General features: G+C 39.2%; 1 protein-coding gene across 2 annotated transcripts in view; it reads right to left on the reverse strand.

Moving 5' to 3' along the window:
• Positions 1–20,117, reverse strand: part of v (Tryptophan 2,3-dioxygenase vermilion) — a 54,319-nt gene extending 34,202 nt beyond the window's left edge. For both annotated transcript variants that reach the window (XM_071596665.1, XM_071596664.1), the window contains exons 1-2: positions 19,924–20,117; positions 2,030–2,277 (exon numbers count right to left, since the gene is read on the reverse strand). In XM_071596665.1, the coding sequence (XP_071452766.1) occupies positions 2,030–2,277; positions 19,924–19,949 (274 nt within the window). In that variant the 5' untranslated portion in view covers positions 19,950–20,117. The remainder of the gene's footprint in view (positions 1–2,029; positions 2,278–19,923) is intronic.
• Between the last annotated feature and the right edge of the window lie 3,124 nt (positions 20,118–23,241).

Raw genomic sequence — 23,241 nt, forward strand, 5'->3', positions numbered from 1 at the left:
TCTAGAAAACCGCATAACCTTTGTTTTATTAATATTGATTCTCATCCCATACCTGTCGCACTGAATTTCCAATTCGCCCAGCAATGCCTGCAACCCCTTGGCTGACTGACAAACTAAAGCTTGGTCATCAGCAAATCTAACTAATTTTACGAATTCCCCGCCCACTTTCATAGCTGCAATGGCGTCTGACCCCAGGGGGGCGGTCAGTAAGTGATGGTGTCACGTTAAAAACACTATTGAGGAAAGCAACGGGAAACCACCCCAATTATCATTCCCAAGATTTAAATGTGTGTATACAGGATATATATATATATATATATATATATATATATATATATATATATATATATATATATATATATATATATATATAAATATATCTTCGAAATGGAACGCTCTTCGGCGACGCACAAATATATAACAACACGGATGTAGATTTGTAGAATATAGAGACACATAGAAAAGACACTCACAATATGTTATTTGACGTTTCGACAGCACGGCTGTCGTCTTCAGAATCTGAAGTCAGTGTCCTTTCTATGTGTCTCTATATTCTACAAATCTACATCCGTGTTTATATATATATATATATATATATATATATATATATATATATATATATATATATTTATAATTTTGCGATATTGAGCTTTTCGCGGATGTAATATTTGCTTTCATACACGAGAATATTTTCAATCACCACAATGTTAACCGCCAATTTCTGTGACGCATAGTACTATAAATGGATGCAAATAAGGAAACACCAATTGCTTCCACGTTAATTTTTATCGATAACACCTTAAAGTGAATTAACTTTAATTTCAGTAAAACTCCATTCTAGGAAAAACGCGACATTTTTTAGAAACCCATAAGCGTATGAGGCAAATTCTTAACAAATGAATTGAATGAATTCCACATTACCTACGGACTATTTGAATGGATTTCCAAGGAAAGTGCAAGTAGATTTGTAATTTGAACGTCTTTACGATTAATTTTTATCTGAATAATTCAAATAGTGATCGAGAGATACCAGACTTTCTCGAGTCCCCGGATAAAAACCAACAAGTTAGCAACGAAACGTAATATTTGTCGGTGAGTTGAGAGAAATGATATTTAAAAGTAGAAACAGCATACCTGTATACAGGTATAGTAGTTAACCTTAGCATAAATAGTAGTTAAAGAATGCCTTAATAGCAATTCTCTTCAGTCAGAAACATTCTAAATGAAAGATCAATCACAAAATAGACCATATATAATATTAGTATAGAAAAAATCAATGCCGCAAAGTTAATTGATATGGTAATCATAAGTACATCCCATATGAAAAGGCAATATAATATACAAAAATACATACCTATATCAGTGGAGATAAATCTAATATGGAAAAAAAGCCAATCATTAACAAAATAATATTATTAAATGGTATCATTCCAAATATTTCAGTATAAAAGCATGAAACCCTAAATATTTACCGTAAAGTATTAATTATATACAAAAATCAGATATCATTACTATTCCCTAAAACATGAAATTTCCTAAATCACAGCGAAAGCCAAAGTATTACTATTGAAGGATCTAATAAAATAAAATAATATAGAGAAAAGAGAAGGAAGTTTTCGTGATACGTAGAAGATAATAGCCAATAGGGACCGTCCAAAACCTAAATTTAATTGCAATAATACATTGAATGACTTTATTTACAACAAAACGGATTTTCTGATGGTTCAAGATGATTTAAATTCCACCAGGCATCTGATTTCACATAAAGATATAATTACCAGAACAAAATTAAATGCATAGTGAGAAAATTGAGGCAATTTTAAATAATTTAAATTGGGAGTTATCCATATGGTAATTGCATCAGTTTTATTATAATCTTTGAATGTAAATTAAATGGAATGAGGTTGAAAACTTAAAAATAGCGTGGAGGCTTGACCCCCTCAGACTCCATGCATGGAACGAGGATGTTGAACCTTCGTGAAGGAAACCTCTCACGAGAGTGAGGCATACGGGAAGACGTCGCGCGCACCTTGGTGGGTGATTATAAACAGGTGTTCGTCGTGCACGGGTCTTCTCTTGGGCCTGATCTTGTGCTGGGCCCCCGCCTCCTCTCCATCCTCGTACCCGCAGTCATCGTCCTCCACCTCCTCCCCACTCACAGCCGCTTCCTCACTCAGCATCCTCTGCGCCCCCAGGATCTTCTCCAGCTGCAGATACTCCCCGTACAGCATCCCCTCCAGGTCGCTCAGCGCCTCGCCATCCTGCGAGGCCGACTCCCTACAATACACCCACGGGAAGGGGGACAAACCAAGAGTGAGTAAAATGCGAATGTCATTTAACGCAACATTACTTATTATTAAAAGTAGCGAACCGGGTTAGGGTAGGCTCACTATGAACCCTGTTACTACACACTACTGTACTCGTAAGCCCTGACTAACATGGCACAATATATTCTTAAACCCCAATTACATACAACTATTGTATTACGACTAGTATTAACTGGGTAGAGCTGAAAAATAGTTTATCGAAATGCAGGATTTTAGGTAATTTAGCATCATGTTAGGTGAGGCATAGAAGTTAATATTCGACATGGTATCCAGCAAGCTTACTCTAGTGTATGTGTCTGGGGTGATCCCACATCAGGCATGCAGTATCAAAAGTAAGTTTTGCTTAATTGTTAAAATGGCACAATAAAAAAACCATAAGCATAGTTATCAACCCGAAGGTCAATTTTGTTGGTTTTGGTAGAGTTCACACAGTAGTAATCCCGATGGCGTGTGAAATTCACATATCAGGGTAGGGGGGCAAATTTCTTTCTCATTTCCGTTTATGGTTTCCCAGGAAGATCTGGTACCCGAAAAAGCACATTGCTGGAGGGCAAAGCGTTGGTGGAGCTTCAGGTGCCCAGAGTGCCTAGCCCGGGAAACGAACCCGGGCCCTCCGGTTAGTAGTCCAACGCTCTACCACTGGACTACTGAATTTTATATAATGAGTACATAAATTATTTCAAATAAGCAAAAAATGTTAACCACAGCTATATCTACTACGGTATCTAATTGTAAAAAATTTATTTCCTAGGTATGCAAGAATGTAACAGTAAGAACAATAAAATAAGGTTTAGATAAAATGACAACAATATCCTAGGAAATATAGAATAAAAAATCATTATTTTTGCCCAGCTCAGTCGTTTGCGGTCATTATGATCCCTAATCGTTCTCAGTAAAAATGTCATATTAAACCTGTCAATTGTACACCTGATCATTCTTGATTTTATTTCCATGGTTTATTCTACCACAGTACGATGGGGCTAATAAGTCACTTCCAGCATAATCGTTAAGAGTTCTCTGCTTTCAATTTAAGCAAGTGATTCAATTTGCAAATTGACCTGAGTTCCGTGAGTTAATTGCTACAGTTTATAGATCAAACAAAAACGAACTTGACAAGGAGACCACTAAATAAATAACACAATTTCAGACGTAACATGGTGGAAATACTTAATGATGAAAAAAGAAATTTTGAATTCAACATTCCACATTGAATATTTTTATTACGACCTAGGTTTCGTTACAGCGTAACCTCTGACCAAGTCGGGGATAGCCAAGTCTTCCGATTAAAAACTTCAATTTTCTGAAGTAAAGATTTGAATATGGATGATATACCAGCAGGATTTTGGTAGCCCTATGGCTATAGCTATCGACTAGAGAGTGAAGGACGCGCGAGATAGGACTGTCCGTCAAGGCCTTGTGATGAACAGATCTTCAAGGGGAAACTGCATGGAGGCGCAGGGATAGACATCCTGGTCCTCCCATTCTGAATGTGCCATTTTCACTCCTCCAAGAGCTTAGTAATGAAGCGAGCTTAATCTTCAGCTATAAATTCAACCTAGAGGCCGTCCTTCAATGAAATTGAGCCAATTTCTGCTTTATTGCCCTCCCTCACCCCATCTGACTTAATTAATGGAACTTTTATTCTTGGGCGCATTTATTCTTGAGGAATGCGCCTCTTAGGAGTATTCTATTTTTCCTATTAGTGTTATCAGAATTCGTACCATGAAATTTTACAAACTTTTTAAACTATTTATTATAAATTTTTAGATATATTTGAAGCGAAGTTTCGTAACTAAGTATTTGGGCAATATCTTCTTTGGTGATGAAGGATAATTAAAATTCTTCCCTCATAATGAGTGACTTAAATAATTCAATCCTTGCATCCCTTTACTTGCAACCCTTGCATCAGATTACTCTTGAGGTCCTCCCAATCCCAAGTATACGTAGTGAAATGGCATTCCTCTCCTTCCCCAAACGTATTCCGTAATTAAAGGACAGCCGACTAGTTGATTGCTTTCGCGTGGTATTATCAGCACAAAATTGCCTCTCCAAAGCCCCAGGGATGATATATTAGCATGAGTCCCGTCACTTCTGTAAGGGAGTGGCAATATAGAAGTTGAAGAAACGTTTTTACGTAGCTTGTATAAGTGCTAGTGCAGGTTAGTTTAGTTTCATGAAACAGCTGAAACATTAAATGTAAAATATATTTAGCACTACGAGAATATATTTCCCATAGCTTCAGATTCCCGAAGCATTCTGGAGGAATAAGCGCAACTGTCAAGGTTTTCCCGGACCAAAATAGAATATCTCCACCCTTTCCCCGGGAATTGCAGTCTCGCAACTACTGCGTTTTATTTATTAATAACTAAGTCGTCCGAAAAGAAGCGGGCGGATGAAGACAGCCCCGCCCCCGAGTATTTCCAAGTGCGCAACGTCAACGCCCGACTCACGATCGAAAACACGGCGTCTTAGAGGAAGAGAGAACATCAACAAGAGAGAATGGTGGGGATTTGAAAGAACGAGCCCGATGGCCTTCGAGATTTTTTTTCGTTTCCTTCTTTCCCCGTATGAGCCTATCTTCCAAACGCCCGGCTCTTCCCCTCGCACCCTCCGCCGTCAGTCGCCTCTCTCTCCACCCCGCCCCCCACCATTTCCCACTTCTCCCCACTATCCCCACCCGCCCTTCTCTCGTCCGTTTGATTTATCGGCTACCGAAGATGGGTGTGCGCGACGTATAATTAAGCCGAGCGTGAGGGAGGAATCAGCCGGGTGGAATCCGAATCCCTCCTGCGCACGAAACGGCGGGTGCTTCCGCGGAGTTGACAAACAACCGTCTTGGCGCGATTCATCCGCGATCCCGGCGCCAGCCACTCGCTCATCGAAGGGAGTGTTGCGATGTCGATGGGTTTTCAACGGAGAGGATGGGAAGGAGAGGAAAATAAAATTTCAAACGACAGGACGCCTCATTACTTGCGACACTGAAGTTCTATGACGCACAAAAAAAATAGATTATGGGTTTTAGGTTAAAGGGTAAGAAGGCGTTTAAGGTTCGTCGACGGAGAAAAGAGGGACGAGCAGTGCGCACGAGCGGATTTTAAGAGGCCACTCGACTTCCATTGGTGATTTTGGAGGATTGGCGACTTCTATTGGTGGAAAATTTGCGGACTCTGAACCACACCACTGACAGAAGCCAATGGTGGATCTTCTTTGGATATTATCTCATTTTTCCCGAGGCGAAGCTCATAAAAACTACGTAGCTACGCTTATAAGGACTACGCCCAAAACCGATTGAGCTACTAATGCCCAGTCAATATGTTAATGGTTCACCCTTAATATAATGACTGTAGGTCGAAATCGACCAAAAAACACGTGTCCTTCGTCGACGTCCTTCGTTTTATTTATATCCTTTGCATACTGCCACATGATGGGGTATTGAAAAAAAATCCAAATAAATAAAAACTATGGTTCAAGTTATCTCCGCGAGTGGATATATCTTCGATTAGAACCCATTAAAGTCCAACCAATGATAATTAATAATTACTTCATACAATGACACCTTACGCGAAGATTTATCAAAACCAATTAATAACTTAGTCTTAAGAATACCTATTGTATATTATATCGTGAATTATTACTTACAGAAGTGGCGTAATTATTATTAATGTCAAACAATAAAACACTTCTATGATTTAACCCACTTCATAGTCTTGAAGTAAACGTTTGTGTAAATACAGAGCTCATCTTTATAAATACAAAGGTAAAGGTAACACTTCCCGTTGGTATCCGTGGGGCTGCGAAAATTGTTTCGTCAGTATAATGCGATAATCGTACTAAGCAATCTATTTCTCACGCACAACTACACCATAAAATACAGCGAAAGTAATCCTAAATATATGCGAGAATGCTGTTCGTTGTGGAAATAACGTGTGATTATTCAAACATCCAGCAAAAACTCCACCAATGAGTGGAACGCATTAAATTAAACGAACGACATTAGTGAACTGTGAAGCAATACGCAAGATAAGAAAGATAAACTTGAATTGCGCTAATGATAGTGAATCATCAATTTATGCTTTCGAGTGACGCATTAACGAGGCGTAGAGGTGGCGTACTTCTTGTAATGATCAAATCAATCACTTTAGCAGAGAGCGAGGATTGAAATAAAAAAATTATTCGTCGTTTTTGAAGCGCAGAAGAAAAATGAATACTCTCAAAATGAAACAAAAAAATCGGAAGGACTAATCACTAATTAATTGACAGTACAAAAAGAAAACTTTCAACAAAACAATAGAATAATATTGTTGGATGTAGATAATGCAAATGCCTCCTTCAAATATCAAGGACACTACGAATACATTCTAAATGATTCTTCGTAATTCCACGAAACGATTCTGAAATAACAAAAACGACTATATTTCATACCATTGATCTTAACGTGACTAATCAACTGCTATCGATGCCACTCATCACTAATTATCCTTACATACTGCGAAACTGCACAACTCCTGTCATAATCAAGGTTATATTAGGAATTATTAAAATCTTGTAGATAACAGCAGCTTAGAAATCTTATATCGACCATTCTAGAATGCCTGAAGTTCACATAAAACATTGAAACCAGCTTGGAGAAATATTAACATTTAGGGAATTAAATTTGTAAATCTTCGACCTAGGATTGAAAATAATTTTAAAACGAGCAAAAAAAGTATGCTCAATGAATCACAATTATAAATACTTCATGAATTTCCACTTCGTCAGTAATTTTATATATTTCATCACTATTATTCGTAATTTGACAAAATTTCTATGCTCATTATGCGTTGTGTCTTGTTTTATTTCAAAGGAACAGAAAGAAATGCAATAATTGAAAGAATTAACGACCACAATGACCATAACTTTCACTGGAGCCAAACGCCTGAGAGAATTTTCTTCGTGTAGCTTCTAACTACAGCGCTGTCACATATGGATCCCGAGCCCAAGTTACATTTGATTCATGTTCATACCCAGCTTAAGATATCGAAATGACGTTAGTATTAATGACAGTCTATCGCTTAAGGTAGTTTTCGGATGGACACACAGACTAGCCACCACGATGAAGCAGCGCGATAGTCTTTACTACAATAAACCCTTCATTTCCGCATCCTTTGTACCTCCCTTCATTCCAACCAGCATGCCTCTTCGGCATGAGGCTTCAGCGACTACTGGTAGATGACTATCTGTGGGACTACGAACAGGAACGGCACCCTTAACCTTGACTGGTCAGCCCACAAAGACGTATCAGAAACGTAAGTCACGTCCGTCCACTCTGTCACATTTGGTTTATCACCTATTCCAGATCGATCGCTTAGGGCTGATGTGATCTTGAAATATTCATCAACCTGTCCATCAACCCAGTGAGAATCTCGATTGGTTGTAAATTCAAGAGAGTTCATCCGTTTTCTTTTTCATCACAACAAATTTTTGGATTTGCATACGTACGAAGAGCTGAGCTGCTAGGCCACAGTGCCTAAAAATAATCCCAGAAGAATGCAATAAAAACAAAGACATTCTGGTTCTTCAACGCGCTCCGACTGGATCTTAAAGATGCTTCCTTAAGGACAAAGGTTCGGCGTCTGCTCCACGTAATCCGTCTTGATTTCTTCATCTCTTCTCCTCCTGTTTTTCGTTTTACATTTTGAACCAGATTCGGGCAGACCAGCGTTTGAAGGGAGCTTTACGATGAATTAAATCAGCTCGCTATCTATAGTAACAAAAAATTCTTGTAGCTCGGATGACATCTTAAATTCCGAGGGAAGACCGGTTTGGAACAGTGTGGATTTGGTGACTCCTGCCTTTACCACGATTGAAAATTGGGCCAAATTCCCAAAGTTACATTGAATATTTTATTTGCATACCGGTTTCTAATTGGGCGTCGGGCGCGGCGACCACCTTCAGCACGGGACACCTTCCACTGTAACCCCCGCTCATTTCTATTTGTTTGGATTTTTTTGTTTGGAAACTTTTTACACCTTCTATTCAATTTCCTTGAATCTATACTTCAAAGATATAAATTACGGACATTTTTAATGTGTGCTATCTTTTTCTGCATTCTTCACTCTTAAACTCTCTTCGTTCCTCGTGTTACATTATATTATTCTTCATGAATCGATCTTCACAAAACGTGGTGTGAGTACTTCGTTTTACTTCCGTATCCCCTTATTTCTACAACGTTTTCTTAAAAAATCTCTTGGATGTCCGTAATATCTAATTTATTCAGATTATGGCATTGGTTTATACATTTATGGTCTGTTGTGCTAAGTATCTCAGTATTTTAATTTTCTTTTCGATGAAATTACTACACCGAGTTGATCTATGTTCCATATCGTCGATTCTGTTCGTGCACATTTTGCGTCCCTAAAATCAATTAACAACTAAAAATTATAATAAAAATAATAAGAAAATAATAAGAAAATAATAGAAAAAATAACGTCATAACTAAAAATTAATGTCCATAAACATGCCCTACGTGAATTTTTAGGGACATTAATCGACGTCAGCTTTTACAATCGCCTTCAGATATGCTCCGAAGTTCCCATTTCATGAGACATAGGTACCTCATGGCCACCAGAGGATGAGAAACACTATATGGACTGCAGGAATGTGTGGTCCGAAGGCATCTTATCTTTCTATGGAGGCTAGTAATTACCCCGGAGGAAAGATTAGGCCAGCTTACTGACTCTCTGCCCTTAGTCACATCCTGAAGCGGGAAGGATTGCTTTGATGTTCTTCCGAACCTGATAGAAGAGAAGTCCGATGACATTTACTTTCCTTCGGGGGAGACCTTGAACCGTGGGCTATTTGACGTTTGACAGCAGTCCCAGTCCCACGGCCGGCGCCGTGTTTCTCTGCCTCGAGCTAAATTTTCCGGACCACTTGCGCTTATTCATTGCATCAACTGATTCCCAAATGTCACAGACGAGATCATGCCTCCAAATGCAACCACATCGACGCTGCGGTTACGAATTTAAGTATTCCCATGTCAAGTATCGGATTCATGGCGTGGCTCATGTAATGGTTTCCCACCCCGAGGGCCCAGGCGTGAATCCCGGCAGTAGCAGGCTATTTACCGGGAATATCCTGATCCTTAACAACGTGCAACGTGGCAGGGATCGGTTCGACTCTCCTTATAACTACTACTACCTAGTCCCGTGTCTTCGCTCAGGATACAATTCATCCGGGCGTATCGCCTGGGTGGGTCGACTTAGCTGGGACGGAAATTTTTTCTGGTTTTTATGTCATTATGGATTTCAAACCGATTCCAACAGATCAGTCTTAAATATGATTCTTCTCATTGCATCGACAACACTGCACGTTTAGTTTTAGTTTTGAAAAAACTGTCCAAAAGACTTTGACGCCTAATTCGACATTTACGTAAATATTTTGGAGGCTTCACTCATACAACCTGATAAAATGAGTACACCTGAATTAGAGGATTTTCAATTACCGATATTTATCTCTTCCGATTATACTAAGGGCTTTAAGATTTTTTTAAAACCTTCATGTATTTTAAATTGATAAATTACAAGAACTAACGAAGAATGGAGTTAATTAAAAACAGTGATAGGGTAGGGGATGAGAATGAATATAAACAAAGCAAAATTTATGTAGTATTTGAGACGTAGAAAGACCAAGTTTAACGTTAAAATTAGAGGGCCAAAAATTAGAGCAGATGGCATTGTTTACCTATCTTGGAAGTGTTTTGGGCTAATGTAGACGAAGTAGTAGGAACATAAGAAGAATATTACAATTCCGTAAAGATGCCTTCTCACGAAGGAGAGAGTAGATGACCGGGACCGCTGAATGAGAATGCTACAGATAAGGGTAAACTTTGATGTGAAACGCGATTTTGTACGGCCCGAAAACTTGGTCATTGAAGCAGAATGATAGATTGGATTCTTCTCAAATATGATAGTGGAGAAAGAAGGAAAAAGTAAAATGGATGCATGGGAAAACAAACGACTATACACTCTCAATGGCCGGGAAAGAGAAAGGATTGCTGGGAGAAACCCAAAAGAGACTGGAAAGGTAGATAATGAGCATTTAAATCGGCAAAGGAATGTGGAAATCTGCATTAGAAGGAAGAACGTTATGAAATCGAGGAAAAGGATAGGCATGTTGGATTGAAGTAAGGGAGGTAGAACGTATGAGGAAATTTAAGGAACTTAAAGGAATTATTATGACCTCATACTGCTTAGGTAGATCAGTCCACAAAGATAAAATAAAGGAGAGAGATTCCAGTACAGATAAATACAAATACTCATTCTTTCCCAGAACAATGAGGAAACATAACAGTAAGGAACCGAAATAATTTTAGGAACACCAAAAACATTTAATTTTCAAGTCGAGACAAAATTAAACATTGCAAAGACATCAGGTACATTTGTAGGTGCATGTGTATGTTAATTGGCAGTTGGAGTGTTTGCATGAGTGTGGATTGTAAGGGTTTTAGTATGAATGCATAACATGTTTTGTTTCAGGATTGTATAAATTTGTAGATTTTACATGCGGTTTTTTTCTCAATTACGGGTGGTACCCTAACACCCTCCGCAACACGCCATTTCGGCGGCTTGCGGGTTATTAAGTAGATGTAGATGTAGAAAATCGTGGAAGTGTTTTTCGTGGTGTTGGGTTAGGTTGTGTTTCGGGCGAGATTAAGACACGTAGGGGTGTACATTTTGTGTCCGTCCAAAACCAGCATTAAACGGTTGACTAAACAATAATTGGCTAAGAGATGATCACTATTTAGATAAACCATACCACTTTTTATTACTCCCTTGCTCATATTGATAAATTAGTCCCTACAGTTCCGTTTTAATTTTATCATTCGAACAGCTCGCACTACTTGGTGTAGCTTCACCATCACACTAAAACTAAATAACGATAATATGGCACGGGCAAGCACCAAAAGCATCATCACATATCTACAGAAAATTCCCAAGAGGGAAAGCATTAGTTTGGTAGTGATTTTATTAAATTTATAATAATCTCTACCAAAGTAATAACGTATTTCCTCGAAAATTAGAGCACTTGGTGAGGCATGATTTTTCATCATTATTATTATCTAACCAGAAATAACAACCGCTCGTAAAATCTACGACACATGAATTGAGGATTCGGATGTAGCAGATTTTGGTGATTGCTTTGAAGAGTGAGGACAGAGCTGAGGACTCACCTCGCGCTAGATTCCAAAGACTAATGAAACCACATGCCCGGGTGGAGAAAACACTGGTTTACATTTAATCTCTTACGTATACTGTTTTACAGATTCGACGGGTTACTTTTTTCATATATATATATATATATATATATATATATATATATATATATATATATATATATATATATATATATATATATATATATATATATATATATATACACACACACGAGGGTCATCCGGAAAGTAGTACCCGTTCGTGCCGCATGAAGTGCTGACGACGCGAGTAGCCGCTGGACGAGGTCAGATAGCTTCAGTGGCTTGTCTGCCTTCTCTGAGCCAAGTTGCGTGACGCTAGCATTGCCTGTGTTGTTTCTGTGATTGTTTACAATGTTTAAAAAAATTGAGAACGCCGCCAGTTGTGAAGTGAGGGCAGTGATTAAATTCCTCAATGCAAGAAACGTTCGCCCATGTGATATTCATCGCCAATTAAAGGAGGTGTATGGAGACAATGTAATGGACGAGTCGTCTGTTCGGCGGTGGTGTCGCAACTTCAACATGGGGAGGGGGAACACACACGACGATGAGCGTTCGGGGAGACCGTCTGTCATTACAGACCAACTGGTGAGCTCAGTTGACGAATTCGTGAGGAACGATCGGCGCGTCACAATTGATGACATCTGTGAGCATTTTCCCAATGTTTCTCGAACAATTGTTCATGAAATTGTTAAACACCATCTGCATTATGCAAAAATTTGTGCAAGATGGGTCCCTCGCAAGCTTACAGATGAGCACAAAACCAAGCGTATGGCTGCAGCACTGACGTTTTTGGGACGTTATTCTGATGAAGGAGACTCTTTCTTGACTCGCATAATTACTGGTGACGAAACATGGGTTTGTTATGCATCACCTGAGAGTAAACGACAGTCAATGGAGTGGCATCATGCTCATTCACCAAACAAACCAAAAAAATTCAAGACAGTTCTGTCCACCAGGAAACTCATGGCAACCATTTTCTGGGATCGACGAGGTGTATTGCTTATTGATTTTATGGCCCGTGGAGACACTATTAATGCCAATGCGTATTGTGAAACATTAAAGAAATTACGGCGGGCAATACAAAATCGGCGGCGAGGTCTATTGTCTACTGGTGTCATTCTCGTTCATGACAATGCCAGGCCTCATGCAGCTGGGATAACACAAAAACTTTTGCAGCAATTCAAATGGGAAACTTTCGACCATCCACCGTATAGCCCGGAATTGGCCCCTTCAGATTTTCATCTCTTTACAAAGCTTAAAGACTTTTTGGCAGGAAAAAGATTTGACAGCGATGAAGAACTTAAAGAAGGAGTGACCCTGTATCTCAATGAGCTGGCGGCGAAGGACTATGCAGCAGGAATACAGAAACTTGTCACACGTTATGACAAATGCCTTAATTTGCTTGAAGATTATGTTGAGAAGTAGTTTAAAGTATCCTCTTTCAAATAAAATTTTTTATGTTTGTTAATATTTACTTGTGTGTCTTTATTTCACGAACGGGTACTACTTTCCGGATGACCCTCGTATATATGCTTTCGTAGACGTAACACGGAAGTGCCGAATAGTACAATACACAGTAACACACAATATAGAAACACAAAAAAAGAACACACACACGTATTTTCTTGATATTTCGATGGAAACAATCCGTCTTCCTCTGAAGATATAGAAGTAATTTACTATTACTTCTATATCTTCAGAGGAAGACGGATTGCTTCCGTCGAAATATCAAGAAAATACGTGTGAGTGTTCTTTTTTTGTGTTACTGTGTATTGTACTATATATATATATATATATATATATATATATATATATATATATATATATATATACGCGTTGTTTGCGTTATCAATTGTAAAAAGAGGTCATGAGTTTGACCTCGGGAACCCCTGGTCAACAGCAGGGTGATCATTTATTTAGACCTTCACTGCGACACATCCGAAAGACAGTTTAAAAATGGAATGCATTTTTTCTGGACTAACGTTTAATTAAAAAAACTTAACTGATTCTTCCTTTCAGGTAAAATGTTACTTATAATTTTCCATAAACTACGCGTATTTTTAGCATCTCGACCGGGACATTTAATGGAATATCCTAGTAAAATAAATGGACCGCATACGTTTGCTACATCTACATAACTTGCGTTTACTACACTACCTTGGCGTTTTAATTGACCAGAAACTAAACTACTCCGACCACATACAGACTTTAAAAAATAAAGCAATGTCCCTACTAGGCCTTCTTTACCGCTTAACAGATATTAAAGATCCAATTGCACTCCATTCATACTTCTCAATAATTGTCCTTCCCATCATATCATATTGCTCCCCCATTTGGTCCACCTCATCCCCGACTAACCTTAAATCCCTTGATTGCATCTCTCACTTCTTTGCCAAAATAGTCAAACACCGAGTCCCACATTACCGCAATATGTCCTCAAATGCTGTTCTGTCTTCCCTATCCATTTCTAGTCCCCAAAGCTGCAGACTTAAAGCTGATATAAAACTCCTCTACAACACCCTAAACTCGGCTGTTGGTTGATCTTTCTTCAACTTCAGAATACCAACCCGATCCACCCGCACCCACTCCCTACTCCATCTGCCTAGTCCTAGAATATCTCTCACCAAGCGCTCACTGTTATTTCGCCTCTCCTCCCTTCTAAATTCACTCCCTCACACTGTCGACCCCTTTAACTTATCATGCAACAACTTCACCACCCAAGCTTTATCCCACCTTTCAGTAAATTAAAATTTTCCCCGGTCCATGCTTGGTTCTCGTTGTTATTGTAATACTGTTATTGTCTTTTGTCCCCTTTTATGTTTGTTATATTTCTCACTGTAAAATGGCGCCACTGCTGTATGTGAACAATGTTTTAAAATAAAATACATAAAATAATACCCCGCACGCCGCCGCAAGGGCGTGTGGCGGGGATTGTTAGGTCACCACCCGTAAAAGGGAATAAAACCACGAGCAAAATCAACACATCCATGCAAACCTATACCCTCAGTGGCGTATAAATTTATGCAAAAATCCTTTCAACTTACAAACTAACTAACAATTGCACCTTACGATGCAGTAAAAAATTATCAATAACGTGCAAGCTAGAATTTCAAAAGTAAGAAGGTGTAAGTCAACTGCCAAATTCCGCCATACGATACTAAGATAGGCAACATCGACAAATTTTGCTTAAAAAAACAATTTTAGCTTCAATAAATCTCATAATTTTTATTGCGGCAGCTAATACGATCTCTTGGCAGATGCATTACAATAATAGCCCTTCACAACAGTGTTCATCAATCCTTTCACATTAATGTCAAGTGTTTATTGTAATGGATTGATTATGAAATCCCTAAGATTTTGCATGGAAACAAATGCCTATAATAGTCAGGCATCGTTATCGCCAGTGTGGGAAGATTTAAAGTCACCAGTTTATGGCTTCATCCAAGCTTCTTATCTAGAAATGAATATCCGAGGCGTGTTTCAAGCGTAGCAAAATGATTGACACTATTAATGGGATCTCTATCCACACAAGGCGTCAAAACAGAGCAGATTACTTTCGAGCACGCAAGCGCATGTTTAGCAAGGGAGGAATGGGTGCAAGTAGATTATTAACGCTCTCATCGGGTCGAGTCGTTGTTTCCGACATTGAGGTACATCATAAAGATTAGTGAAGATTAAATAAACAGTTTGTTTTACTCATTATTTCAAGATTGTAAGTAGTTAGATGCAAATGTATGCATATCAAAGTCAGTTTCATTTCTAATAGAAATAAAAGATTTAAAAAAATATTTTTCGCATCAACTGTGGTGCTGTCCTATTAATGTAAACTTTACCGAAACCACTTCTTACAGTTCATTCAATCAGAACTGAAAATTCAATTTCCAAATAACATTTACCTATCCGCGGAGTACCGTACTATCAAAACTCCTCCATATGACTGTATCTACTCATACTAGTTATTTCGGAGAAACTGGGGGACGAAAACCTATTCATTACATCTTTAAGTTAAATAAAGAAAAAGAATTATTATAGAAATAAGCTATGACTTATGTTTCACCTGAGTCTAAATTAGAGCTTCGTATCTAAACTAAACTTTTAAAAAATCAGAAATTTCAAAAGTAAAATCACTGTTAAAATGCAAATAAGAAATCAATGTGATAGCCTAGTGCATGGGCGCCTAATTTTTCTATACTTTGAATCAAGTGATTTCTTACGAAAGGATCTTTGGCGCAGAACAAGACCTCAACGAAACATACTTCTAGAAAGGATTTACTTTTTTTTAACACTCGGAACATCAATTTTAATTTTACAATTATACATCCATATGTAGGGATGTAAGGGGTTACATATTTGGTGGCAGTCCTAAAACCACGCCTTTCATCGAGTATCAGGAGTATACGCGGATACACCTTAAAGAAACTCTGCTTCATTAAACGGGTCGTGGGGAAATGTAATGCGAAAGTTGAAGAGAGGTGTTACTTCGCTTTCGTCAGATCCCATTTGGAATACACCGCAAGCAATCGGGGTCCTTGGGAGAAATCTTTGACAGAAGAATTAGTTAAAGGTAAGAGAAAATTAGCTAGATTCGTCAAAGATTGTTACGATAAGATGACAGACCTTTTAGAGTAATTAGGATGGGAGCCCCTTGAGATGAGAAGACAACACACAAGGCAGACTTTTGGCAAGGCTCAGAACACATGCGTAACACACACTACGCCACAGAGGGGATTATTATGCCCCGCACTAATTGGGTAGATTAGACCACAAAGATAAGATACGGGAGACAAGGATACTCCATTACGGATAGGTATTAATATTCGTTCTTTCCTCAGACAATCTGGAATCATAATATAAAAACACGTAGTCATAGTACAATCAGTGAAACAAATCGAATTACACGCGAGGACAAAATTAAACGCAACGTAGACATCTAATGGATTCTTAGGTACATGGACTTATGTACATTAGTTAATTCTATGTGTATTTGAATGTGTGTAATGTAAAATAAGTTTTGCATGAATATAAAACTGTGTCTGTGTGGGTGTGCATTAGAATATTTTATTTGTTTTACATATAGTTGTCTTCTATTTTATGGGTGGTATTCTGACACCCCTCTCCATACGCCCTAGTGGCGGTTTTCGGGATGGAGAATTCTTGGAATTAACTTTGACCAATATAGGATTGCTGGTATCGTACGAATCACTTGCAAACCAACCTAGCTATATGTTTTCCCTACTGCATTTCACGGAATTTATTAGGCTGGCTGGGCAGAGTTTTGGCATCGCTGGGTAGAGTTCAAACACTAAAGAGTTAAAAATTAGTAGTTTCCCACTTATTTTTATAACGTACAAAGTATTTTTATGTAAATTTTACAGCATCATCCGGCGCAATGCACAAATGGAAACTTCTTTTCCCCAATAAACCTGTGGAAGCATCAAAACCCTTATTAAGTCGAATTATTTTTCCACAAATTAGGGCCAGAACCAGTTACTGTTAGGCGTCAAGACAATTAGTGCTAATCTTCGTCATCGACCGTAGCATCTTTCGAAGTAGTCCCCATTTGATTGAGCCACAGCGGTAAATTTACAAACAATATTTAGTATATTTTCTCACTTAAGTACTGTTTAAAATAAAATATGGAACGCATAAACATTAATGCTAAGTGAACGCCAAGTAGTTTCAAATAACTCTCAGAAATCTTGCACATGTTCGCGGGCCACCGTTACAGAGACTCCAGATTCAAGAAAGAGAAGGGTGGAGGGCAACAGTGAGGTGTGACTTTAACGACGGGCAGGGACTCCTTTTGGTTTTTACTTCCCTTGACTTGATATTCAGGACCATGACGCGCTCACTGCTCCAGGAATCACAACCGGGACCGAGGCATTGAAATCCAGCAAAATGTCTTCCTTAAGGAAACCAATCTTACGAAGATATCTATGGGGGAGTCACAAGGAAACGAATTAAGTGAATTCGATGCTCGTACTAGTTTTACGAAAATAACGTGCGCAAATCGTTGTTTAGACGCCCAGGTGTCCCATTTTAATCATGGTTGACTTAAATAAATAGCTTCAATTCCATGGTCTTGCGAAATATATGTATGGTGTAGCTTTTTTAAGAGTGGCAATTAACTAAACGGTTACCTAATTAATAAATAGCAAAATTATGTTTTACAACAATGAAACAGATTTTATCCAAGTATTCGCTTGACTTGGCGAATTAAAATAACTTTCACGTCAAGCGAATGATTAAAGCTTCCCTCGAAGAACGAGATGAAGATGTACAACAGATAAAGGCACAGGGAACGTGATGGACAACTAAAGCAATAAAGGATTTTAAAATCCAGTTTCGCTCGATTCGAGGAAATTGGGTTGGAGCGTTGGCTGGTATATTTTCCCCGCTGGCATTCCTCGTCTGAAAGCGCTATCGTATTTTGGCGAAGTGGAAATCGAAATGGATATGCTGCCTAGGCTTCGGGAGAAATTTTTTCAGAATCGATTCTTTTCTTACGGTGTCCCGGTGTTTAGAAGCTAAAGGGTACCTTTCATGTCGTAATTACTATTGTCGGAGCGAAGTGCGAACAGCGAAAGAAAGAGCAACCACAGAGGGTCTTCGTGCCGGTGATTAAACGACTCATACCACGTCAGAGGATAATTGAATGAATGCAAAATTTGCGAACTTAGTGGCGGGACGCAATTGAAGTTTTCGAACGCCGAGTGTGACCGACGGAAAACTCGGAGGTTGAATTTTGAAGGAAGTCGTGGAAGCTAGCGTTAACAATCGACAGCTATCCGTAATGCTAAAAGTGAATAGAAAATGCGATAATATTTGCACTTCATGCTTAGGGGATCGTCACCGTGTCATCACATTGTCCGCGCTTGATGAACTTTTACAAGATCAAGTTCTTTCGATCCAAGAGATCAGGGACAACATACTAGACCGCGAGCGTCAATGGTCTGGCATTTAATGAGGTATAAGGATAAGGAAAAACACGTCTGCGGAATGCGTTCTGAAGCTTCAAAATTTTTTTTAAACAAAATTTGACTGCGGGGCATAACATAATATTCAAGCACGAATTCAAAGACATGAAGTATATCAAAGCAATAACTGGAGCACGTTTGCCTACACATGTTCATCGCCGCGCATGGACGAGAGAACGCATACAGGATTTCCCTATTCACAAACAATTACGCCTTTTTTTCCCCTTCCCCTTCAACAAGGAAGATTTTCTATCCAGATATCCCTGATGGCATCAATATTCCACAATTGTTAATGTAATGAAATTTGTAACACGACAAGTTAATGAAATAAACTACGATATCGAAATATTTACGAAACCCAGCGACTAGTATATTAAATTGAAATAAAGAAAACAACCCTAGGGACCCATGTGCTGAGAGTAGGAGGCTAAACATGTTTTAAAACCAATGAACTTCGTAGTAGATATATGGTTAGGCAGAGGGATTCATTGCGCGGCCGCAAGAAAATATTATATCCACATGCTAGCGTGAGAAGTGGTAAGTATTAACAGTATTTCGATGTCCTAAGGAAGGCCTTGAATTACCGAATGCCGGGAAAGCAATACCGGAACGTATCAATATAGAACTGGCGAGTATGCTATTTTTTCTGGTATAAAGGTGTTGGCAATGGGGTTTGGAGATTAATGCTTTAAACGGTCATGATTTTAGCTAAATCCGGAGGCTAAGAGAATTGAACTTACCTAGCGGATTAGCCAAATTTGAGTGTATTGAGAGTTGGAAATAAGGAATTGTGTCTGAAAACTACTTCTACATCTTACCCTGAAGTGCCGCAATGAGGGTTTGTGGCAGGGGGTGTTGGGTCACCAGTCGTGAAAGAGTGATTATTGCTTAATATTTTGTAAATAATGATTCCTACTGTTTTGATCAAAAAATTATTCCTTGTCGCGGTCAATTCAGCAGTCTATTTTCCTAAATTCTCACTGTGATCTTGCCTACCAATCCAATGCAGTGCTATAATGATTTCTTCCCCTTCAGCGTTAAACTCAAGTTTTGAGTAATTTTCTAAAATTTAAAGTCGCGCCTGTTAATTTCCGTTTTGCCAATTCCTCCAAAGCAATGAGTTCCAAAACGAGGAACTAACTGGAATTATATAAATCCATCGGTCTAATCGATACGAGAAAATGAGCTTAGAGTAAAAATCGGAGAAGATCATAATGGAGAAAGTATGCATTTATCCGTCACGCAATGTCTGAATATGAATGAGGAAGGGATATTGGGAATGTAATCACGACGAAGTTCCCTGAGGTCAGGACCAGTTAAGGGAAGATCGGATGAAAGAATATTCCTGGAGAAATATGCAGACAATAGATGAAAAAAAACTCACCCATTCTTGAAAACGCAACCACTCATTTTTCGACCTTCCCGTCGACCAAAACAGTTGCTTATCCGATCCTCTCAGTAGACAACCCTCCCGGTGGCACAAGGTCGAGGACCGAAACTATCGTATCAAAAGACGTCAAGAGCTTCCCCTTCGACTCCGTGCTCACGCTGCGAACGTCCAGGATCAACTGACTGACCAGCACTCCTCCGCGGTCGACACTAACAGCCAAGACGCACGCTCTGAGCTCCTCGTCCCGCCCCACCACGAATCCCCCCTTTCAACCCTCCCACACCCACATCGGACACCCCTTTCACTCCTTACCTCTTCCCGCCCCTCCTCCACACCCACTGACTCCCCTTCCTCATTTCTCCGCCGCCTGCCTATCTTCCAAGTCCCCTCTCTATACCAAACTCGGCTGAACCCATAATAAAAATTCCAGACCATAACAGAAGTCGACTGAGGAAGTTTTTTTTGGGGTGGGGAGGTAGAGGGGAGAGAGAGAGAAAGACAGTTGACGGTAAGGATTGGGGGTCAAGCATCGATGAAGACGTAAGAGAGGGAGGGGTGGGAGGGAAACGCTGTCACAGCTTTACTATATATCTCGCACGCCCTCTCCCAACGTCGCCTCGTTATCGCTAATCGTAAATAATTCCGATGTTCACCCCGAAGGCTGACCTCGGGACGCGCGAAGAATCGTCTTTATCACGTATGCGGCATCAGGTCGTTCACGTTGATCGGCAATTCCTTTCGCAAACCTGATGCAGGCGTCGCACAACCGTCTAATATTCGACTTATATGCATCTCTGATCGGAATGGCCGGACAAGGCATTCAGTCGTGGGAATCTGCGACTGTTGAATGATCACATTTTTAATGAACCTTAAATTCGTATGATGGGCACGAAAACAAAACTCTGAGAAAAGGCAAAGTTTGTCACAGAATCTGATTCGATTCCGATACCGACATTGCAAACGGTCTTAAATCATCCACGGAACACTACAACTCGAGTAAACGCTTGGAACCAGGATCAAACTTTGGGGTTGTGACACGTTCAAAGTTGATACGTTACGTTATCAAGTTCTTCTTTTGAGTAACTTTCTCTCTTATTTTTTAGTTCACATATTTTCTTAACGCGTACATTTTATTAGAAAATATATTGTATATTTCGTATTATGTGGCACGTTGAAATATAATTCGTATTAGAAGTAGCAGTTGTTAGCCAGGAATATACAGCTAGGCCATTTGCGTCATTAGGGATAGGAAATTTGGTTGGGTAAGATCTTTAGGGACAACTTGAAGGGTGGAGAAAAACGCGGCGTTATCCTAGTTTTACCGACAAACGCCGAGGGGACATATAATGTAATGTCCCATCCGACGGATGTCTTACTCTACTAGAAGTGCTCTCCACATTGCACTACAAGTAATGATCGGGTTGCCTCTCTCTCCATCGGGATTTGAACCCTGACCCTCAGGGTGAGTAGCCAGTGTACAAGAGCCACCGCACCAACCTAATCTCCAACTAAGTTCGTCCGACGAAAGAAGGTCCTCATTATAAATAATTTTCGCTTCATGCCAATATTTGGCAAGAGAAGAGATGTAACTATTCATCAGCTTTTAAAATTATTAATTTTTCTTTGAGAAATAGGGCAGTTTTTTGCAACTGATTTTCGCGTGAAACGCGGAAAAACATTTTTGCAAAATTAACTCGAGGATCGACTTGAAAATTTATTCTATTTATTATTTGCAGTTGTCTACCAGGTAAGAGTGGATTTTCGATGACCCCAGTGCTTACTGCTGTACTCCAAATCCCTGACTAGCATGACACAAAATATCCTTAAACCCATACGGTATATTACAATAATCCATTCTTTACCTTCGCACCACCCTTAATGCTATCCAAAATGCCTATTATTTTCCTATCGCTACCTCGATTTCCCTCTGGGATCCCCTCTATTATCGTCTTCAGCATTTCATTGCCTCTCAGTATCTCCTGCACTATCCTCTTGTCCTGCTTTCGTCGAATTTATCTTTCCCTTTCATGTCAAGAACTTGATTGTTGATTTTCCTTTACGTCCGTTTTATTTTTCCTATTCTTTTCCACACCCACAATCCAAAACCATTCAATATACGCGTACCCATGCCTTTAACGATCAATTTTCCGAGCTACACAAAACTACGCTCCGTATAATTAACTTCGTTAAAAATACATCAAATTTAAGTAACTTAACTTGCGTTAACTTTTACGGGTAACTTCCTGAAGCCAGAGCAGGAGGGCATCCAGAGTGTTCAGGCAGTGAAATTAACGGACAAATGTGATTATTTGGCAAGCCTAAACTTACTCTACACAAGCTGATCTCACAAGTAGAAATTTACTTAAATCAGTACCCTTTCCTCACTCGGCATCACAGCTATTTTTCAATCCACCAAGTGTCCTTACACTATCTCAAATCAAGTCTATAAGAAACAATATTCTACAGTCATTGGAAAGGTTTCTTTCCGAGAAATGTTCTCATTATTCACGCAATAATTCATCAATCACTACGGCACTTAAATTGCAAACTCTACGTTAGGTTTTTTAAAATGAAAAAAAATTACCGGTAATTGGAGTTAATTTGTGTTAGCCGATTACGGTTGCGAAGTTCATCATGCAAATCACATAAGGCAAATACAGAATAATTACTGTAATATATGATAAACGTGAAAAATTATCCAAAATACGGCGAGACCACATTACAACGGAGATTTCAATGCCGTGGTGTCGAGGGTCCATTGATTAATCGTTGGCTAGAAACGACCTCGGGTGTAATTTTGGGTTAAAGAAAATTGGAAGGGAAAAAAGGAAGTCCGAAAAGGGAATCTTGGTCCACCAGCGATAACCCAAGACTCGGGTGATCCCAAAAGAGTAGCGTTCTGCTCAATCATGAAAGATTTGGACATTGACTCATGTCTTTATTCTTATCTCTTTTTTATTCTCTTATGGCGGCATTCTTCGCACGTAAGATATGGCCTGAGGCGGAAGCTGGCGAGAGGAAGTCGGGCGATCTTCGGGAGATTTTGGATCAGGGTGTACTCGGTCTCACAGAAATGATCAGAAAACAAGGAGGCGGATTTAATTCATTCTTTAGAGTTGGAAGGGCGGGGGATAAATCAAAAACTCATTCTGCAGTTTAAACCATTTACTTTCAATTTCATTTCACGTTCAAATAATTCAACGATATTTTCAGTGTTGTTTCTCCCAAAAACATTACATATTATGATATGAGGATGAGTTTTAGATTTCTTTATCACGAACGTTACTCTTTTAAAACTTAGAGAAAATCAAA

This window comes from Hetaerina americana, unplaced genomic scaffold, assembly GCF_022747635.1.
Source record: "Hetaerina americana unplaced genomic scaffold, ioHetAmer1.1.p SCAF_8, whole genome shotgun sequence".
NCBI lineage: Eukaryota > Metazoa > Arthropoda > Insecta > Odonata > Calopterygidae > Hetaerina > Hetaerina americana.